The sequence below is a fragment of the Panulirus ornatus genome, chromosome 4 (genome assembly GCF_036320965.1).
Source record: "Panulirus ornatus isolate Po-2019 chromosome 4, ASM3632096v1, whole genome shotgun sequence".
NCBI classification, from domain to species: Eukaryota; Metazoa; Arthropoda; class Malacostraca; order Decapoda; family Palinuridae; genus Panulirus; species Panulirus ornatus.
Window position 1 is genome coordinate 59,256,577 of NC_092227.1, and position 18,321 is coordinate 59,274,897.

The following is an 18,321-nucleotide window of genomic DNA, read 5'->3' on the forward strand; positions in this document are numbered from 1 at the left end:
ACACGTAATCCAATAACGCTCTCTGGCCATCTCTCCTACTTACATACGTATACTTATGTATATATATCTCGCTTTTTAAACCAGGTATTCCCAATCACCAGTCCTTTTTCAGCACATAAATCTACAAGCTCTTCACCATTTTCATTTACAACACTGAACACCCCATGTATACCAATTATTCCCTCAACTGCCACATTACTCACCTTTGCATTCAAATCACCCATCACTGTAACCCGGTCTCGTGCATCGAAACCACTAACACACTCATTCAGCTGCTCCCAAAACACTTGCCTCTCATGATCTTTCTTCTCATGCCCAGGTGCATATGCACCAATAATCACCCATCTCTCTCCATCAACTTTCAGTTTTACCCATATTAATCGAGAATTTACTTTCTTGCGTTCTATCACATACTCCCATATATATATATATATATATATATATATATATATATATATATATATATATATATATATATATATATATATATATATATATCTTTTCTTTCTTTTCTTTTAAACTATTCGCCATTTCCCGCGTTAGCGAGGTAGCGTTAAGAACAGAGGACTGGGCCTTTTTTGGAAAATCCTCACCTGGCCACCTCTGTTCCTTCTTTTGGAAAATTTGAAAAAAAAAAAAAAAAAAACGAGAGGGGAGGATTTCCAGCCCCCCGCTCCCTCCCCTTTTAGTCGCCTTCTACGACACGCAGGGAATACGTGGGAGGTATTCTTAATCCCCTATCCCCAGGGATAATATATATATATATATATATATATATATATATATATATATATATATATATATATATATATATATATATTTATATATATATATATTATTATATATATATATATATATATATATATATATATATATATATATATATATATATAGATAGATAGATAGAGAGAGAGAGAGAGAGAGAGAGAGAGAGAGAGAGAGAGAGAGAGAGAGAGAGAGAGAGAGCTATTACCCTTAGTTTTTTCGTTCCGACACTCAAGTGTTCGTGCATTCTGTGGATGACCAAGTTTCCTACTTTCAAGAACAGTTAGATGGAGCCAGTGACATTCTCCCGAGTAAGTCTAGTCTACCTACTTGCCGCTTACTCACTAGTCTTTGCGTAGTGGAAGCTTAAAGCATCTCTTTTCCACTGCTGATCTGTATGTCACCACCGAGACTTCCCCCTGAAGTTGGCACCTTCTGTCAGATTTGTTTGTTTTTTCTTAGATTATTGCTGGTAAATGGTAGTATGGATAGGAAAGCTAGCTCAGGGAGCTGGACTTTCCTGCTCTATGAATATTCCCTTGAAAAGATGCATGCTGCCTGGGAAGAAAGCAGCGTGCCCGCCTGCAGCCGCTTTCGACAAGTAGAGGCAGTATTTACCTGGTCACTCCCATTACACTAAGAATCGAGTAAACATAAATAGATAGATGAATGTGGTATTTTTGTTTAAAGATTTTTTATTGAAGCATTTGCATCAGACTATTTGAATGAAAATCCATCTGGAGTCGTCATCATCAGGAAAGGAAATTGAGGACATGAGATACTGAGGAGAAGGTCAGTATTGAAGTCCAAGAAAACAGTATCCTACATGTGAGAAACTATGCTCAGGCCAGTTCAATGTATACCTTTATTGTGATCAGTTTACAAGCACATCAAGGGTTATCTTCGCGCTCATTGTTACTGGATGTCTTAACGCTCATAACTCTCATATTTGATGTCAGAGGAGAGTCCAAATAAATTAATATCCCTCATCCTATTCATGAAATTGTTGACGGATGGCATGACGGCTTCAATGGCGTTAATCCTCTGCAGCGCATCCTTTGGCGCATTCCTGCCTTCGGCCTTTGCCTGGGCCAGCACGATCTTGCGTGTCAGGGGTATGAACTCGTCAACGATTTCTTGTTGCCTCTCAGGTGGGACGGGGAAAGTATCAGTCTGCACTCGCTCCAAGACCTCAGCTATCTCTGGGAGGATGTCTATGGTGGCGGCGACCAATCTGTCATGCGGGCCAAGGTCCCCTGAATCCACCTCCAGCACTCCTTCTGCGTGGTACCCCTGGGGTAAAGCTGCTGCCAGGGAGGCGAACAGGACTACGCACGCTAAGAACTGCGAAACAAAAACGGAATTCATATATAAACAGCCGCGCGTAAGTGCATAAACATGCACGTACACAAACATATATACACAGGCACGCACACAGACACAAACATATATACACAGGCACGCACACAGACACAAACATATATGCAGAGACACGCACACATTCATAAACAAACAAGAATACATAAAATCACGCGGGTAAACACAGATACACAAACGAAATAACCAAAGGCGCGCGCAACGAACACGCTTGCCATGACGTACTCAGACGCATAGCAGACACGTGCAGGCATATTGACCCACGTCTCATGTTGGGCTTGTGACCGTGTCCCGGGCGGAAGGGACAGGCTCCCAGCCAACCCAGGTGTTCACTCTACCCTGTGGGGTCGGTCGATAAACACCACTGGCGATGACTGAGGTATATATATATATATATATATATATATATATATATATATATATATATATATATATATATATATGGTGTGGGAGGCAAGTTGTTAGGAGCAGTGAGAGGTTTTTATCGAGGATGTAAGGCATGTGTACGTGTAGGAAGAGAGGAAAGTGATTGGTTCTCAGTGAATGTAGGTTTGCGGCAGGGGTGTGTGATGTCTCCATGGTTGTTTAACTTGTTTATGGATGGGGTTGTTAGGGAGGTAAATGCAAGAGTTTTGGAGGGAGGGGCAGGTGTGAAGTCTGTCGGGGATGGGAGAGCTTGGGAAGTGAGTCAGTTGTTGTTCGCTGATGATACAGCGCTGGTGGCTGGTTCGTGTGAGAAACTGCAGAAGCTGGTGACTGAGTCTGGTAAAGTGTGTGGAAGAAGAAAGTTAAGAGTAAATGTGAATAAGAGCAAGGTTATTAGGTACAGTAGGGTTGAGGGTCAAGTCAATTGGGAGGTGAGTTTGAATGGAGAAAAACTGGAGGAAGTGAAGTGTTTAAGATATCTTGGAGTGGATCTGGCAGCGGATGGAACCATGGAAGCGGAAGTGGATCATAGGATGGGGGAGGGGGCGAAAATTCTGGGAGCCTTGAAGAATGTGTGGAAGTCGAGAACATTATCTCGGAAAGTAAAAATGGGTATGTTTGAAGGAATAGTGGTTCCAACAATGTTGTATGGTTGCGAGGCGTGGGCTATGGATAGAGTTGTGCGCAGGAGGATGGATGTGCTGGAAATGAGATGTTTGAGGACAATGTGTGGTGTGAGGTGGTTTGATCGAGTAAGTAACGTAAGGGTAAGAGAGATGTGTGGAAATAAAAAGAGCGTGGTTGAGAGAGCAGAAGAGGGTGTTTTGAAATGGTTTGGGCACATGGAGAGAATGAGTGAGGAAAGATTGACCAAGAGGATATATGTGTCGGAGGTGGAGGGAACGAGGAGAAGAGGGAGACCAAATTGGAGGTGGAAAGATGGAGTGAAAAAGATTTTGTGTGATCGGGGCCTGAACATGCAGGAGGGTGAAAGGAGGGCAAGGAATAGAGTGAATTGGAGCGATGTGGTATACCGGGGTTGACGGCTGTCAGTGGATTGAATCAAGGCATGTGAAGCGTCTGGGGTAAACCATGGAAAGCTGTGTAGGTATGTATATTTGCGTGTGTGGACGTATGTATATACATGTGTATGGGGGGGGGGGGGGTTGGGCCATTTCTTTCGTCTGTTTCCTTGCGCTACCTCGCAAACGCGGGAGACAGCGACAAAGTATAATAAAAAAAATAATAGAATATAATATATATATATATATATATATATATATATATATATATATATATATATATATATATATATATATATATATGAAAAAAAAGAGTGAAGAGTGGCTTACGGTGAGATTAAATGAGTGTGAGAAGAGTGGAAGATATTTCGACAAGCAGTCCTTACAGTTGAGGATGAAGTGTGTGGTATGCGGATGATGGGCGTGGAAGTATGAGGAAAAAAGGTGGGATGAGGAGGTTACGTTTCTGGTGAAAGAAAGGGAGGAAAAAAAAGAAGAAAAGGACGGTATTCACAAGAAAAGAGTGAGGGTGACTAGGAGATGCACAGGGGAAAGCGGCAGGTAGAGGTAAGTGCTGAAGATGGAAAAGAAGGCGGGGAGATGAAGTGATAAGAGTATTGTTCACCTTCAGGGAGAGTGAAAGAAATGTTGTGGAAGGTGGTTATTAGTGTTAGAAGAGCAACATAATAAATGGAAGCATCATTGAGAGGAAATGATTTTGAAGTGGTAACATGCAAAGAAGAATTGAAAAAAAAAAAGGAGTAAAATGAGTATATTGCAAGACGGCTGTTAGATGAATGGGTGGTAGATGTTGGGTATCTAGGAGAAGGTGGTATGCGGCGCGAGAGAGGCTGGGTGAATAGTATGGTGGAAGCTCCGCGTAAAATGAAGTGTGACACAGCGGCTGGTGTGGATGACACTGCATTCGAGTTTCTCAAGAGTGGGGGTCAAAATTTTGATAAGAAACACTTGGAGAAAAATGGGGTATATATATCTGTAGGATTTATAGACCTGGAGAAAACGTATAACAGAGGTCAACGTATATAGGAGAACTCCTAAATGCTATAATGAATTCCAGTTGAAAGAGTAAAGCATCATTACGAGGAGGAGGGGAATGGGGAGAGAGGGGTGAGTGTCCCTCAAGTGAAAGTGGGCCTGCGCCGGGGATGTGTGACGTCCCTGAACGAGAAGGTGAGGGAGGTGAATGTGACGGAGTTATTGGTGGATCAACAGTAAGCTGGGGGTGGGTTGTGGCTGAGGGTCTGGGAGGCAATTTAGCAGCTGCTGCTTGCGGATGACGCTGCTCTGACGGCTGGCTCGACAGAGAAGCACCGAGATTTAGCGACAGAGTCTGAGAGAGTGTGTGAGAGGAGAAAGTTGAGAGTGAACACAAATAAAAGAAACTTTATGATGTGTAAGCAAGAGGTGAAACAGTACGTGCTTAGTGTAAGTTTGAATATGGAGAACCTACAGGAAGTGGGAGCAAGGGGAAGAGGAAGCTTGGATGCTTTGAGGATTGTTTGGAAGAAGAGATCATTATCTGTAAAGGCAAAGATGCGTATGTTCCACGGTATGGTAGTCTCGACGGTTTTCTGCGTGTGTAAGTCTTGGTCTCTGAATGCAGAAGCTGATGTGTAGGCCATGAAATGCCTGAGGATGATATGTGGTGAGAGGAGGGTTGATCATACCAGGAAGTGTAAAAACGAAGAAAGGCAGTAATTGCTGAGTGAGTTTGTTGAGATGATTCTGGACACATGAACAAGATGGGATAAGATTGACAGAGAGGGAGAAATGGAAGGAGTGAGAGGAACGGGAAGACCAAGATGGAGTTGGAAGGATGGATTAAGAAAGGCTCTGAGGTGCTGAAACCTAAATATTCAAGAGGTGTGTATTGGATAGAGCGCTGGCTGTGGCGCACTGGAGATTACAGTTTGGTAGTGGATGTGAGCAAAAGAGACCGTTTTTTCCACCTGTTCCCGGCGCTACCTTGCTAAAGGTTACTGGAAAAGTGTGAACATTTGCAGTTAGTTTAGGAAAAGGGGAAATATCATGGGAAGGAAGAGGGTGTAAAAGTTGGTGAGCTTTGAAAAGAGGTTTGTGTACGAAGATACCAAGAGAGTTTGTTTGTAAAGAATGACATAAGGTGAGAGTAAGCGAAGCTACTACGAAACGGGCGAGGAACTGAAGGTTATGAAAGAAGCATTGCTTACATGTGTGGGTGAAGTGTGTCGCATGCGTAAGGTAGGATGTGGATGTTTGAGAAACGGTAGTGAGTGTTCGAAAGAGGAAGCTGCGAGGAAAAGAGAAGAGAGAGGCGTATGGGTGGTACTTGCAGTGATGAAGTGCAACTGATTAGGGGATGTACAAGAGAAAGGAAAATAGGATGTTTTAGACATTATGTTGTAGACAAGGAAGCAGCGGATCGAACTATGGGAGCTAGAGTGAGGCTCCTCCCTTTTATCTCTTTTCGTACTATCTGAAATGCGCTTCACTCTGGACATAAGCAAGGCTTATAACCCTTATGGCATCCATCCCCGCGTACAGGAAGAGAACACTTCCTAACCTGCACCTCTGCTTGCTCGTCTACTCCATTTTTGACTGTTTAAATCCAACGTCCCTTTGCTTCTAATGTTTTCAAAGCATTTGAATCCCTCCTAAGCTCCCATACCTTCAAAAGTCTTGAATCTCACAGGCAAGATCCTTCGGTGATATTCTTTTCTCTTACTAGTCATCGCTTCTTACCGGTCATCATCCCTGAAAGATTTTGGATAATGTTGTGTAGATATTCATCCTTGATTCATAAAAACTTTAAACGGGATATGGCTTCTGCGTCTCGTCTCCAAGCTGCTGCTTCTTGCTCCATCCTTCACTTTGATCCCTTAGGCTTCCTCTCTGGCTGATCTATCTCCGTGGTTGTTGTGGCATCAACCACTTCAGCTTCCCCCATCAACAGCGGTGTCCCTCAAGATTCTGCCTTGTTTTCTAAAGTCCTTCTAAGTTTTATCAACGATTTCCTTTGTTTAGCATATAACAGAATGCACCTATATGCTTAAGATTCAACACTGCATTCCCCCATTCCTTCAGTTTTGTTCCATCTTAAGTCGCTCGATCTGCTTCTCGTCTGAATACAACTTCCTGCTTGGACACGATATCTCGGTGGAGTAGACGGAACCTAATCAAGTTTAGTACATCAAAGCTCTTTCCTGGTTCTTTTGATGGATCTGTGATTTCTACCAATTAACACGGTGAACTTGGTATCAGTGTAATATCTAGCCTAGCTTTACGCAAATAGCTAAGTCTGCTTCTAGAAAACTGGTAGTGTTGTTTTATTCTCATAATTTCTCTTCCTCAGAACAGTTGTTTCGTTTACACACAGTATAGATTGCCGCTTTCACATCTGGGGTGGTTGGTGTACATTCTTACTGGACAAAGTTGAGTCTGAAGCAGTCTGACGTGTACAACTCTCCCAGGGTAAACCACTTAACTTAACCCACCTGTCCTTCGCCGCAATGTGAGTTCACTCTGCTTCTATAGGCATTACCCTGGTTTTTGCAAGCATGCTTCCACCATGAACTAGATCACGTGATACTCAGCAAGCTGCAAGAACACATGATCACTGCATAGCCGTTTTTAACATCAGGGTGGGCCGTTTTGCTAGCTGTTTCTTCCCAAGACTAAACCTCGTCCAGAATTCTTAAAAAAAAAAAAAAAATTCTTCTCTTTCTCCGTCTCATTAACTCTCTTCAAATTTCAGGTTAGGAACACCTTTGATGTGGACTTTTGTCCTTAACAATGTAAAGAATACTGCCGACGTAGGAGGCGATTAAGAGGGACGGAACTGGGGGAGGGGGAAGGGTGGCGCTAGAAATCCTCCCCTACTGTGTTACTTTCCAAAAGAAGAAACAGGAGAGGGAGATAGAAGAGGGAGCCAAGGAAGGGCGTTTTCTGACATTATCTTGGCCACCTTGGAAACAGCGGTCGAGTATGAAAGAACACACACACACACGCACACACACACGCACACACACACACACACACACACACACACACACACACACACACACACACACACACACACACACACACACCACTGTGCTTCTTCAAACCACCCGAACGCTTCTTAGTTCGCAGGCTTCATCTACAAAATCAGTGAAGAAAAGTCAGCGCAACAGTGATGGGGGGGGGGGGGGGGTCATTGCAGAGGACCCCGCCATAGCTTTTCTTGTATTATCAGGATTGCATAAAATATCTCTGCAAGCATGATGATATATCTGCAAGCATGATGATATCTCTTCAAGCATGATGATATAGAAGATATAGATAACAACTCCGAGATGGATGTATTTGTTGGTGAGAATACAAGTCACTTCTTTGACCAGAAGAACTTGTTCAAGAGAATGACCGTAACTGGATCAGGAATTACGAGGGCAGGCACAATGAATACCATGACCTCGAAATTACGTCCTCGTAGGTGCATCGTCATATTGGTGTAAGGGAATCATTATTCCAAGCCATAAACTAGTTTGAAAGTTTAAGGAATGGAAATGTACATTACCGCGACCGCTCTCTGTCTTTTGTGGGTCAAGATACATTGTCTGGTGGTTGGTGATACGAGTTCAAGGTGTCTTTCCACTCCCGCCGCTGGTTCCCCAAAGTATTTGTGGTGGGACGCAAACTACCAGGTCCCCGCTGAACTGGAAGGTAGGTGCGTTCTTATGGCGCATCCTGAGGAGGCTAGCTTCTCCCCGAAGGTCGAAGTAGCTGCCTCCATGCGGTGGTTGTGGATTACGCGGGTTGTGTGCTGGTAACACGTTTGTCTCCTTCGTGCAGTTCATGAACGGAAAGGGGATCATTCGATTTTCGACCCCAGTAAACATCCTTATTTGACAGTATCAGGAGGAATGAATAGAAGAAATATCGTTTTGGATTTCTCTCACCAGTGAAGCTAACTGTAGCTACGGCTGTGGTGGTTGTCGCGCCACTCGGATATGACAAGATCATATTCCATTGACTGGAAGAAACACGGGAGGTTGGCCCGGGGTCCAGGGATGGTGACCTAAGTTATTTGACTCCTCTCTCTCTCTCTCTCTCTCTCTCTCTCTCTCTCTCTCTCTCTCTCTCTCTCTCTCTCTCTCTCTCTCTCTCTCTCTCTCTCTCTCCACCGTGATTAGCTCATTAACCATCACAATCTTAACGATCTTAGTCTAAACAGGCGATTTTTTTTTTTTTAGCCTCGCTCAGGTAATTTTGGGGAGCTAAATGGTAAAGGTTGGTTCCCTGGAGAGTCAGTGTTACTGGTCACAATAATGAAAATATTAATGGAATGATGTGAAAATAAACCAATGTTTTCAACTGTGGAAGTAACCCAGGAACCTCCACGTCTCCTTGAAAGTCTGCAACTGTGGTACATCAATCACTGACCAGTGACCGGACACGGACTGTGGCGAGTCCGACTCTAGAGCCTTATCTTCCCTTTCAGGATGGGGGGCGCCCACAGACTCCAAATCCAAAATTTCTAGAATTTCCTGAGCAGATTGAAAGCCTCTCTGTCTTTGTTACATGCTGGGTCAGTACATTCAGCTCTGGACAGGGGATTACATGCTACTCGCTCATTTGAGGGAGTTGTCTGATAACATCATGGCAGCGTGGTATGCGATGGATGTCCGCCAACACATACCGTCTCCAGGACGTTGCCTCAAATGCCTGACATATGTAGTCATGCACGGAGGAACCCGTCTCTCGGAGGAGTGTGGTGGACTCTGCACCACCACCATCATCTCCCAGTGCTTGGGAGTGGCGTGTGTTGGACTCTACACCACCATCTCCCAGTGCTTGGGAGTGGCGTGCGTTGGACTCTACACCACCATCTCCCAGTGCTTGGGAGTGGCGTGCGTTGGACTCTACACCACCATCTCCCAGTGCTTGGAGTGGTGAGTGTTGGTCCATACAAAACGGAAAAGAAAAAAACTGTTTTTGTCCTATAAACTGTTTTTGTCCTATCACCAATCCGAAAAGTAGGTTGAAGTGAAGAAGGAAAACTACCATCTACATCCACATTATCTAAAAGGAAATGGCTACCTTGACGCTGAGGAAGTGCTGGGGATTATAAATGGAATGGGAAAGATCGTAGCATTTAATCGCTTCACTTAACCCAGTCTGTATGCATGTCTGACACCGTCAGCAGTGGCCTACATTCTGGAAATGCTAATGTTTATTCTCAGCTTCTAGAAGAAAGATTTTATCTCTTCCCTTTACACTCGAGAGTTTACTGGGAGAAGATTGCAACGTTTTCAACTGGATTGGTGTCCTGAAGTTAACCAATATCGAATGCAAGGTACAAATAACTTTAAATGGATTCTGAAAGTAGATTATAGGATTCTCTTATCTTAACATTTTGAAATCCATTATTCTGTGTTTCAAGGTTAGTGTATAAATGTTTCACTCTTAGGATGTAGATGTTTTGATTATATATTTTTATCTTGATTGAAGTTTCTCGCACTAGTGAGGTAGTGCCAGGAACAGACGAAGAAACTTCATATTCGTTCATATTAATTTTCTAAATGTCATATGTATTGCACCAACACCACAGCTCCCTTTCCACAACTAGGTCCCTCAGACCTTTTCATAGTTTACCCCGGACGCTTCACATGCCCTGGATCAGTCCATTTACAGCACGTCGAACTCAGCATACTACATCGTTCCAGTTCTCTCTATCACGTAAATGCCGTTCATCCTCCTGCACTCGTTCTCTCAGTATGTCCAAACCATTTTATCACATCCTCTTCATCTTTCTCAACGACACTCCTGGTTAACTGAAACACTTCGCATCCTCCAAATTTTCTCCATTCAAACTCACACCCCAACAAACCTGTCCGTCAACCCTGCTTAACTTGATAACCTTGCTTTTAGTCGCATTCACTCTCAGCCTCCTCCTTTTACACGCTCTTCCAAATTCATTCACCAGCTTCTACAATTTCTCACTTGAATCTGCTACCAGTGTTGTATCATCAGCTAACAACAATTGACTCACTTCCCAGGCCCTCTCATCCCATACAGTCTGCATACTCGCCCCTTTCTACAAGACTCGCGCATTTGCCTCTCTCTCCACCCTATCCATAAACATAAGCATATTGAATAACCATGGCAACATCATACCCTCTTCTCTTTTCCTAATCGTACGCATGCCTTACACCATTGATAAAAACTTCTCACTGCTTCTAACAGCTTTCCTCCCACACCATATGTTCTCAGTATTTTCTACAGGCATCTTTATCATATATATATATATATATATATATATATATATATATATATATATTCTTTTTCCAAGTCCATGAATGCAACATACAAATCCATCTGCTTCTCTAAGTATTTCTCACACACATTATTCAAAGCAAACATCTTATCCACTCATCCTTTACCACTTCTGAAACCACACCTCCTCCCCAATCTGATGCTCTGAACATACTTTCACCCTCTCCACCAATACCTTTCCACACAGCTTACAAGGTATACTCAACAACTTGGACCTCTAAGATTTGAACGTCACCTTTATCCCCTTTACCTTTGTGCAGTGGCACTATACATGCATTCCGCCAATCCTCATACACCTCACTATGATCCATACAAACGCTGAAAACCCTTAAGAGCCAATCAACAACACAGTCAACTCCTTTCTTAATATATTCATCCCACGTAATGCTTTCAGCACCTCATGTCTTCACCAAACCGCTCTCCATGACCCTCATTTCGCATACACTCCGATCCAAACACCCCACATGTGCCACCCTATCATCAAACACGTTCAGCAGTACTGCAAAATACTCACTCTATCTTTTTATTCACCCTAAAGTGTACAGATACTCGCTCATCCTAACTCTCATTTGCCCTCTTTTTCAACCCCTGCACCTTCCCTTTTACCAACTGCCGCTTTCTCGTATACATCCCCAAATCATTTGCCCTTCATCTCTGTAAAACGCCTCCCTTTTCTCTTTCACTAATAATTCTACATGTTCGTCTCACCATTCACTACCCTTTCTAATCTACCCACCTCCCACTTTTCACATGCCACATGTATAGCTTGTGCATGGTAGCATTACTTCCCTACATACCTCCCATTCCTCACCCACTCACTTTGCTTCATTTCCTTTCACTTTTGCCATTCTACATCCAGTTTCTCTTGATATTTCTTCACAAGTCCTTGACCTAGCTCACTTACTGTCACCACTCTTCTCATCGGCACTGTTTCCTCTTTTCCGGAAACCTTTGCAAATCTTCAACCTGTCTTCCACAAGATAGTGATCAGACATCCCACCAGCTGCCCTCTCAGCACTTTTACATCACAAAATCTCTCTTTTTCAAGCCTATCATTTGATATGGAATCCAGTGATGCTTGCTGACCATCTCTCCTACTCATATGCGTATATTTGTGTATGTCCCTCTTTTTAAATCAGGTAATGCCAATCACCAGTCCTTTTTCAGCACACAACTCCACAAGCTGTTTATCATTTCCATACATAACACTGATTGCCCTATGCCCCCTAATCACACCTTCAACTGCCGTCTAAATCACCCATCACTAATACCCGGTCTCTTACATCACAACTGCTGAGTACACTCACGCAGCTGCTCTGAAAACACTTGCCTTTCATGATCTTTCTTCTCATGGCCAGATGCCTAAGCACTGATAACCAATCTTTCGCCATCCATTTCATTTTTCAAAGATTAATGTGTGATTTACTTCCTTACACTCTCTCACACACTCCCGCAACTCCTGCTTTAGAAATAGTGCTACTCCTTCCTTAGCTCTTATCCTATCACCAATCCCTGATTTTACTCCTTAGGCATTTTCAAATTGTTCTTCCCCTTTAATCTTGTGCTTTGTTTCATTCAGAACCAGAACTTCTTGGTTTCTTTACTCAAACATACTATCTGTCTCTCCTCTCCTCTCATCGCTGTTACATCCACGCTCATTTAGACACCCCACTCTGAGCCCCCCGAGTAAGATGAACACTCCCTGTTTGGCTCCCTCTTTTGTTCCTTGTTTTGAAAATTGAAATACAAGATTTTTTTTCCAGCCTCCAGCCTTTCAAAGGATGGAAATGTGCCAGTGTAACACCGATATTCAAAAAAAAGTGATAAGCCACTGCTTGGAACTTATCGTCCAATTAGCGTAACGTCTGTGGATGGTAAACTCATGGCAACCATCATTCGGGATAAAATTGTAAACCATTTAAAGGAATACCATTTAGTAAACGGTTCTCATCATACTTTTCGACTAAATCGCTCACGTTTGACGAATCATCTTGATATCTTTAATGAAACAGTCAATATTTATGATGAAACTAAAGCATTTCTCATCAGCTATTTAGATCTACAAAAAACATTCGATAAAGTTCCTTATCACTCGTTACCCCCCCCCCCCCCCCCCCACACACACACACACACACACACACACACACACACACACACACACACACACACACACACACACACACACACACACACACACACACAAAAAAAAAAAAAAAATTCACATGGTACAGGTGGAACTGTATTTCAATGTTTAGGAAATGGGCTAACTGAACAGTGAGTAGTGATTAAGAGTTAAGTTACGTAACAAGTGGTGTGCAACAGGGACCAGTCTTGATTCTATTTCACATATATATTAATAACATCAATAATGGGCTTCACTGTGAGATCTCAAAATTTGCGGATGATACTAAGTTAGGAAATAAATCTGCAACATAAACTGAACGTCTTCAGCTTCAAATTGGGCTAACAGGTGGCAAATGAATGTTGATATTGGTAGGTGCAAAGTCTTACACATGAATAAAAATGAAAAGGCAAACTACACTATGAATTCTTCTGATATACAAAAGGTCATTGAAGAATAGGAATTGATTGTAATAATCTCTGATGACGTAAAGCCAAGAAAGCAATGCAGAGAAGCAGTAGAAATCGCGAGCAAAATTCTTGAATTTATTGGAAGGACTTTCGAATTTAAGTCTCGGGATATTGTCTGCACGCTTTACAGCTCACTTGTGCGTCCCCATTTAGCTTGGAAAAGAGAAGGTTGAGAGGTGGTCTGATACAGGTATTCAAAATAATTAAACGATTTAACGAGCTACGTAAGGATAAATTCGTCTGATTTCGCTCGTAGTGGTGGATGTAAAGTCGTGGGAAAACGCTTCACCTCGAGTGAGGCGAAGTACTTTCTCTTCAACAGGATTGTTAACATATGGAATGATTTTCCAATTAGGGTAATTTAAGGAAAGATTTGATAATCATTTCGCCTCAAATCCACGACCGACATTATCAGCACCCACTTATTAACTTCACCATAACTTTACGTACAGGTCTGTCTCTTTTAAAAGTCTAAATGTCTTCCGACACCTATCACAGTTATCCATAATTTTCTGTTCTCTTCCACTGCCACATACAGCCTCGTTAGGACACAATGGTCTGATGCTGGCGGAACTCGTTCGTATTTAGTTGTATCCTGCGAAAGTCGGTCATACTTTACGGTAAGTAGCATCACAGTCACTCCCACGGTTGCTAAGTTATGGAGTGGAAAGTAGATACACCATGAACAAATCTTTGAAGTTACGACCCCCAGCCGTCACTTTGACCTTAAAAGTACGACCTTTGGGAATGAAATATGATACATCACACGCTGGTGGTGATATTTGCCTGACGTTTCACCCCAGTGTGGAGCTCAGACGCGGTACACTATGACCCTAAGTGTGACCCAGGCTTTGTCTCATGACACACCATGCAGTTGTGAGATATGTCTTTGGAAGATGATCTGCCGACATCCTCTTCGGTTCACGAGCGATGGTGCGGAAAATAGCATGTCTGACAACGACGCAGATGATCACCTACCGTGCTCTCGCTCTGCGGTGGGGCTCTGATAAGTGAATAAAGATTGAAGTTCGTAAAGACAGTAAATTAAATCAAGCACCTGTCACTAGAGAGCAAATAGAATATATCATTCATAAACGTTTGACTTCAGGATTACGAGTATTTCTGTTTGGTATTATGTAAGGCGCAGAAACGTTTTCAAGGAAACCATAAACGAGAAAGCTATGATTTACAGAGATCTTCACGAACTCAAGTTAAGCATGAGGTGCTGCTCTCCAGCAGTTAACCATGCTAACCCATCATATAGTACGTATCTTGGTTGACATTTATAAAGGTATTACATACAGTGAGCCGTTCCTTAAAGTATATTACATGAAGCCTTTTGTCAATGATAACGTCTCTGATGTGTGAAGTCATTTCACAAACTTCCTTTTGGATGACACGATAAAAAAAAAGATTAAAAAAAAAGCCCTTTGCTATTTCTGAAATTTCTTGTATAGTTTCAACAAACAACATGTGATATTTCTCTCTCTTGTTCTGTTAACAAACTGTACGAAAAAGAAAGAACAGAGAAGTGGGCCAAGTGAGGATTTTTTGCTCTTATGTTCAAACCTCTGCTCTTAACGCTACCTCGCGGTGAATGGTGAATATATATATATATATATATATATATATATATATATATATATATATATATATATATATATATATATATATATATTATCCCTGGGGATAGGGGATTAAGAATACTTCCCACGTATTCCCTGCGTGTCGTAGGAGGCGACTAAAAGGGGAGGGAGCGGGGGGCTGGAAATCCTCCCCTCTCGTTTTTTTTTTTTTTCTTTTTTTAATTTTCCAAAAGAAGGAACAGAGGGGGCCAGGTGAGGATATTCCAAAAAAGGCCCAGTCCTCTGCTCTTAACGCTACCTCGCTGACGCGGGAAATGGCAAATAGTTTGAAAGAAAGAAAGATATATATATATATATATATATATATATATATATATATATATATATATATATATATATATATATATATATTATTTATTTTATATAAATAAATAAAATATATATATATATATATATATATATATATATATATATATATATATATATATATATATATATATATATATTTACAGATCATTTAATGTATTTGTTTCAGTTATAGCTACCATAGGCAACACGTTGGAGATTTAGATTTTCAGAGCCAGTATCAAAGGTATGTACGGAGCAGTGACGATATGTAATGTGACAAAGCAATCATCTGTGGCGAAATATTCTTTGAGACCTCGGGTGAATGTTACTCATTACAAGGAGAGTTGAGTTATGGAAGGAGAAATGAAAAACTTCTCTGAATAAAGTAATTTGGAAGCATTCGTTGTATACATGTAACATCACTAGATGTGTACATGGTCTGTTATTACTGAATCTGTTCACATAGATGGAAAAACTATTTATGAATGTTGAAGTAGTAAAGACCTGTTTCAATCATTCTGGGTCCACGAGTTTCCGAGAGATACCGCGATCAAACGAAGTGTACTTGAATGTTTAGGCACAGTTGGGTCTGTCCTATTTGTTGATTGGAGAACCGATCCTTAAACACTGGTAAAAATTTTGGGAAATAGACACGGAGAATGGAATGTCAGCTTGTCTAACAGACCAACCAATGCAAGGCGATGCAAACTGTCCTCAGTCGTGTAGGGAATTAGTCTGTGACTATAGTGATGGGCACAAAGAGTAGATGATGCGAGCCAAGGTAAAATGTCTTATTCAAGTAATGTTTTGAGCATTTTGTACGAGGGTTTGATCTGGCTGAAAAGCTCCGTTTATCTTTCTAACTACGTGCGTCGTAAAACATGGAGGTTAACTGTAGAAGTCAGCACAGAGAAATGTTACGGATTTCAAAATCTCACAAATGCCAACAACGTGTGAAATCTATTAGAACATTATTTGTATTTCTGGACCGTTACTGATCCTTACCCTTGATCATATATAAAGCTTCGGCCGACACAGACTATACGCGCCGCCTTCCCTCTGCTAGGAGTGCCTAACGCCATTGCTTACGCAACAGTTCACCCCCTTGCGTAAAAGACAAAGAGGAGAAGTAGCGGTAGACTGAAAAGCGTACAGTGTCTTGGGCGCTGGTATTAAAATATTCCTCAGGTACCATCCTGGCGTGGCCACGGACAGGTACTAGGACTTTGACTGCGTCGGTCAGGGAGGACACACTTTAAGCGTTAGAGATGGCAGGAGAACGGCTGAAGTCAAGGTGTGTGTGAACGCTGTGCGAGAGCCGGCAAATGAAGCACTGATTGACAACTTCAGAGGTTCGCGTACTGAGGCAAGCCACGCTGTCAGTAAGTCCTGTATCACTAGTTGTGTACTGACACATACACATATACCCCCACGGCGCCTCCGTGGTTTAGTAGTTAGTGTTACTGACCATGATTCACCACTACCCAGCTCGGGGTCGAACCCACATACGTTCGAATCCCGGTCATGGTAGTCGGCTTATAGCCAAACTAGGGCTCGTCGATCACTGGGTACCTAGCTTAGGATGGCGTGTGTGTATGTGTGTGTGTGTGTGTGTGTGTGTACATAAATATGAGCAAAGACATCCTACAATACCCAGGGTTAAGGGATGGGGCAACACGAGTGTAAAACACTATCCCCTTAACACACACATAAAAATAGATAGCGGTAAACACACACACACACTCATATATATATATATATATATATATATATATATATATATATATATATATATATATATAATATATATATATATATATATATACTAAACAAGAACCTGTTATCAAAGGGGTTTCTTCAGCATCAAGGCTGTGCTACACTCCTTAGCAGGGACAAAGCCTCCTTTGTTTTCCTTGCGCTACCTCACTAACGCGGGAGACAGCGACTAGGTATAATAAAAAAAAAATTATATATATATATTATATATATATATATTATATATATATATATATATATATATATATATATATATATATATGTATATATAACTTATCACAAGCCACCATTTTGATCACATCATTATAGATCCGACTGAACACTTCTTCGAAGGACAATACTGACCTGTGAATGCATGATGAGAGCAGATGTCAGCTGACAAGTGTGGCTGCTGTACCTGTTACTTGCTTTTATATACGAGGCTCAGCACTATCTCTCAGCTCGATGGGTCAAGGACAGCGATCACATGCGCAGTCGTATTGCACGCATAGGTCAGCCAGACTCACTCGGTTATTTGATTTTTCTAAGATAGGTCTGATTAGAATGTTTTAACGCGTCTCATCGGCGGTATATTGTTTAAGACAAATGAATCAGTGACTGCGGCACCACTTCAGGTGTGTGCTTGTTCCTTAAGAACTCGTTCGGTACCGACACGTTTTTCCTCCCTAGTAATTCCTCCTTCGATGATGTGTGTTTTCCTTGATGACTGTGTAACGTGTCCTTTATCTATATAACCACACACACAAGCACGGTATGGTAGCCTCTCCCCAACAGAGTTCAGAAGAAAAGAAAGATATAATTTTCAATCTGGTGGACGTGAGAATCATAAGCAGTACTGATGATATAACATTTCCTCCCCTCCCCTGACGTGATCAGTCCCATGATGGTATAAGCGTTGTCCTCAGCGTCTCATTCCTCCCTCTCTCTCTCAGACCTAAACTGTCCCAGGTTATTCCCTGTAGACACTATCCTCCTCTCAGTTATTCGACCTTTTCCCTGACCGAGTAAGGCTTGCCTCGCTCCCTCTTGTGCCGGTTACGTTTGCATATTCGCTCAGGTTCTTTAATGATTTTAGTGATTTCTACAATAGCCTCTGGCTGATCATATTTTCTTTG

At 42.0% G+C, this 18,321-nt stretch overlaps 1 protein-coding gene across 1 annotated transcript; it reads right to left on the reverse strand.

Moving 5' to 3' along the window:
* Window positions 1-1,616: 1,616 nt before the first annotated feature.
* Window positions 1,617-17,594, reverse strand: LOC139764526 (uncharacterized). Its single transcript, XM_071691203.1, has 2 exons — window positions 17,552-17,594; window positions 1,617-2,109 (listed from the first exon to the last, which is right to left on the reverse strand). The coding sequence occupies exons 1-2, from the start codon at window positions 17,561-17,563 to the stop codon at window positions 1,693-1,695; spliced, it is 429 nt and encodes a 142-aa protein (XP_071547304.1). The 5' UTR covers window positions 17,564-17,594; the 3' UTR covers window positions 1,617-1,692.
* Between the last annotated feature and the right edge of the window lie 727 nt (window positions 17,595-18,321).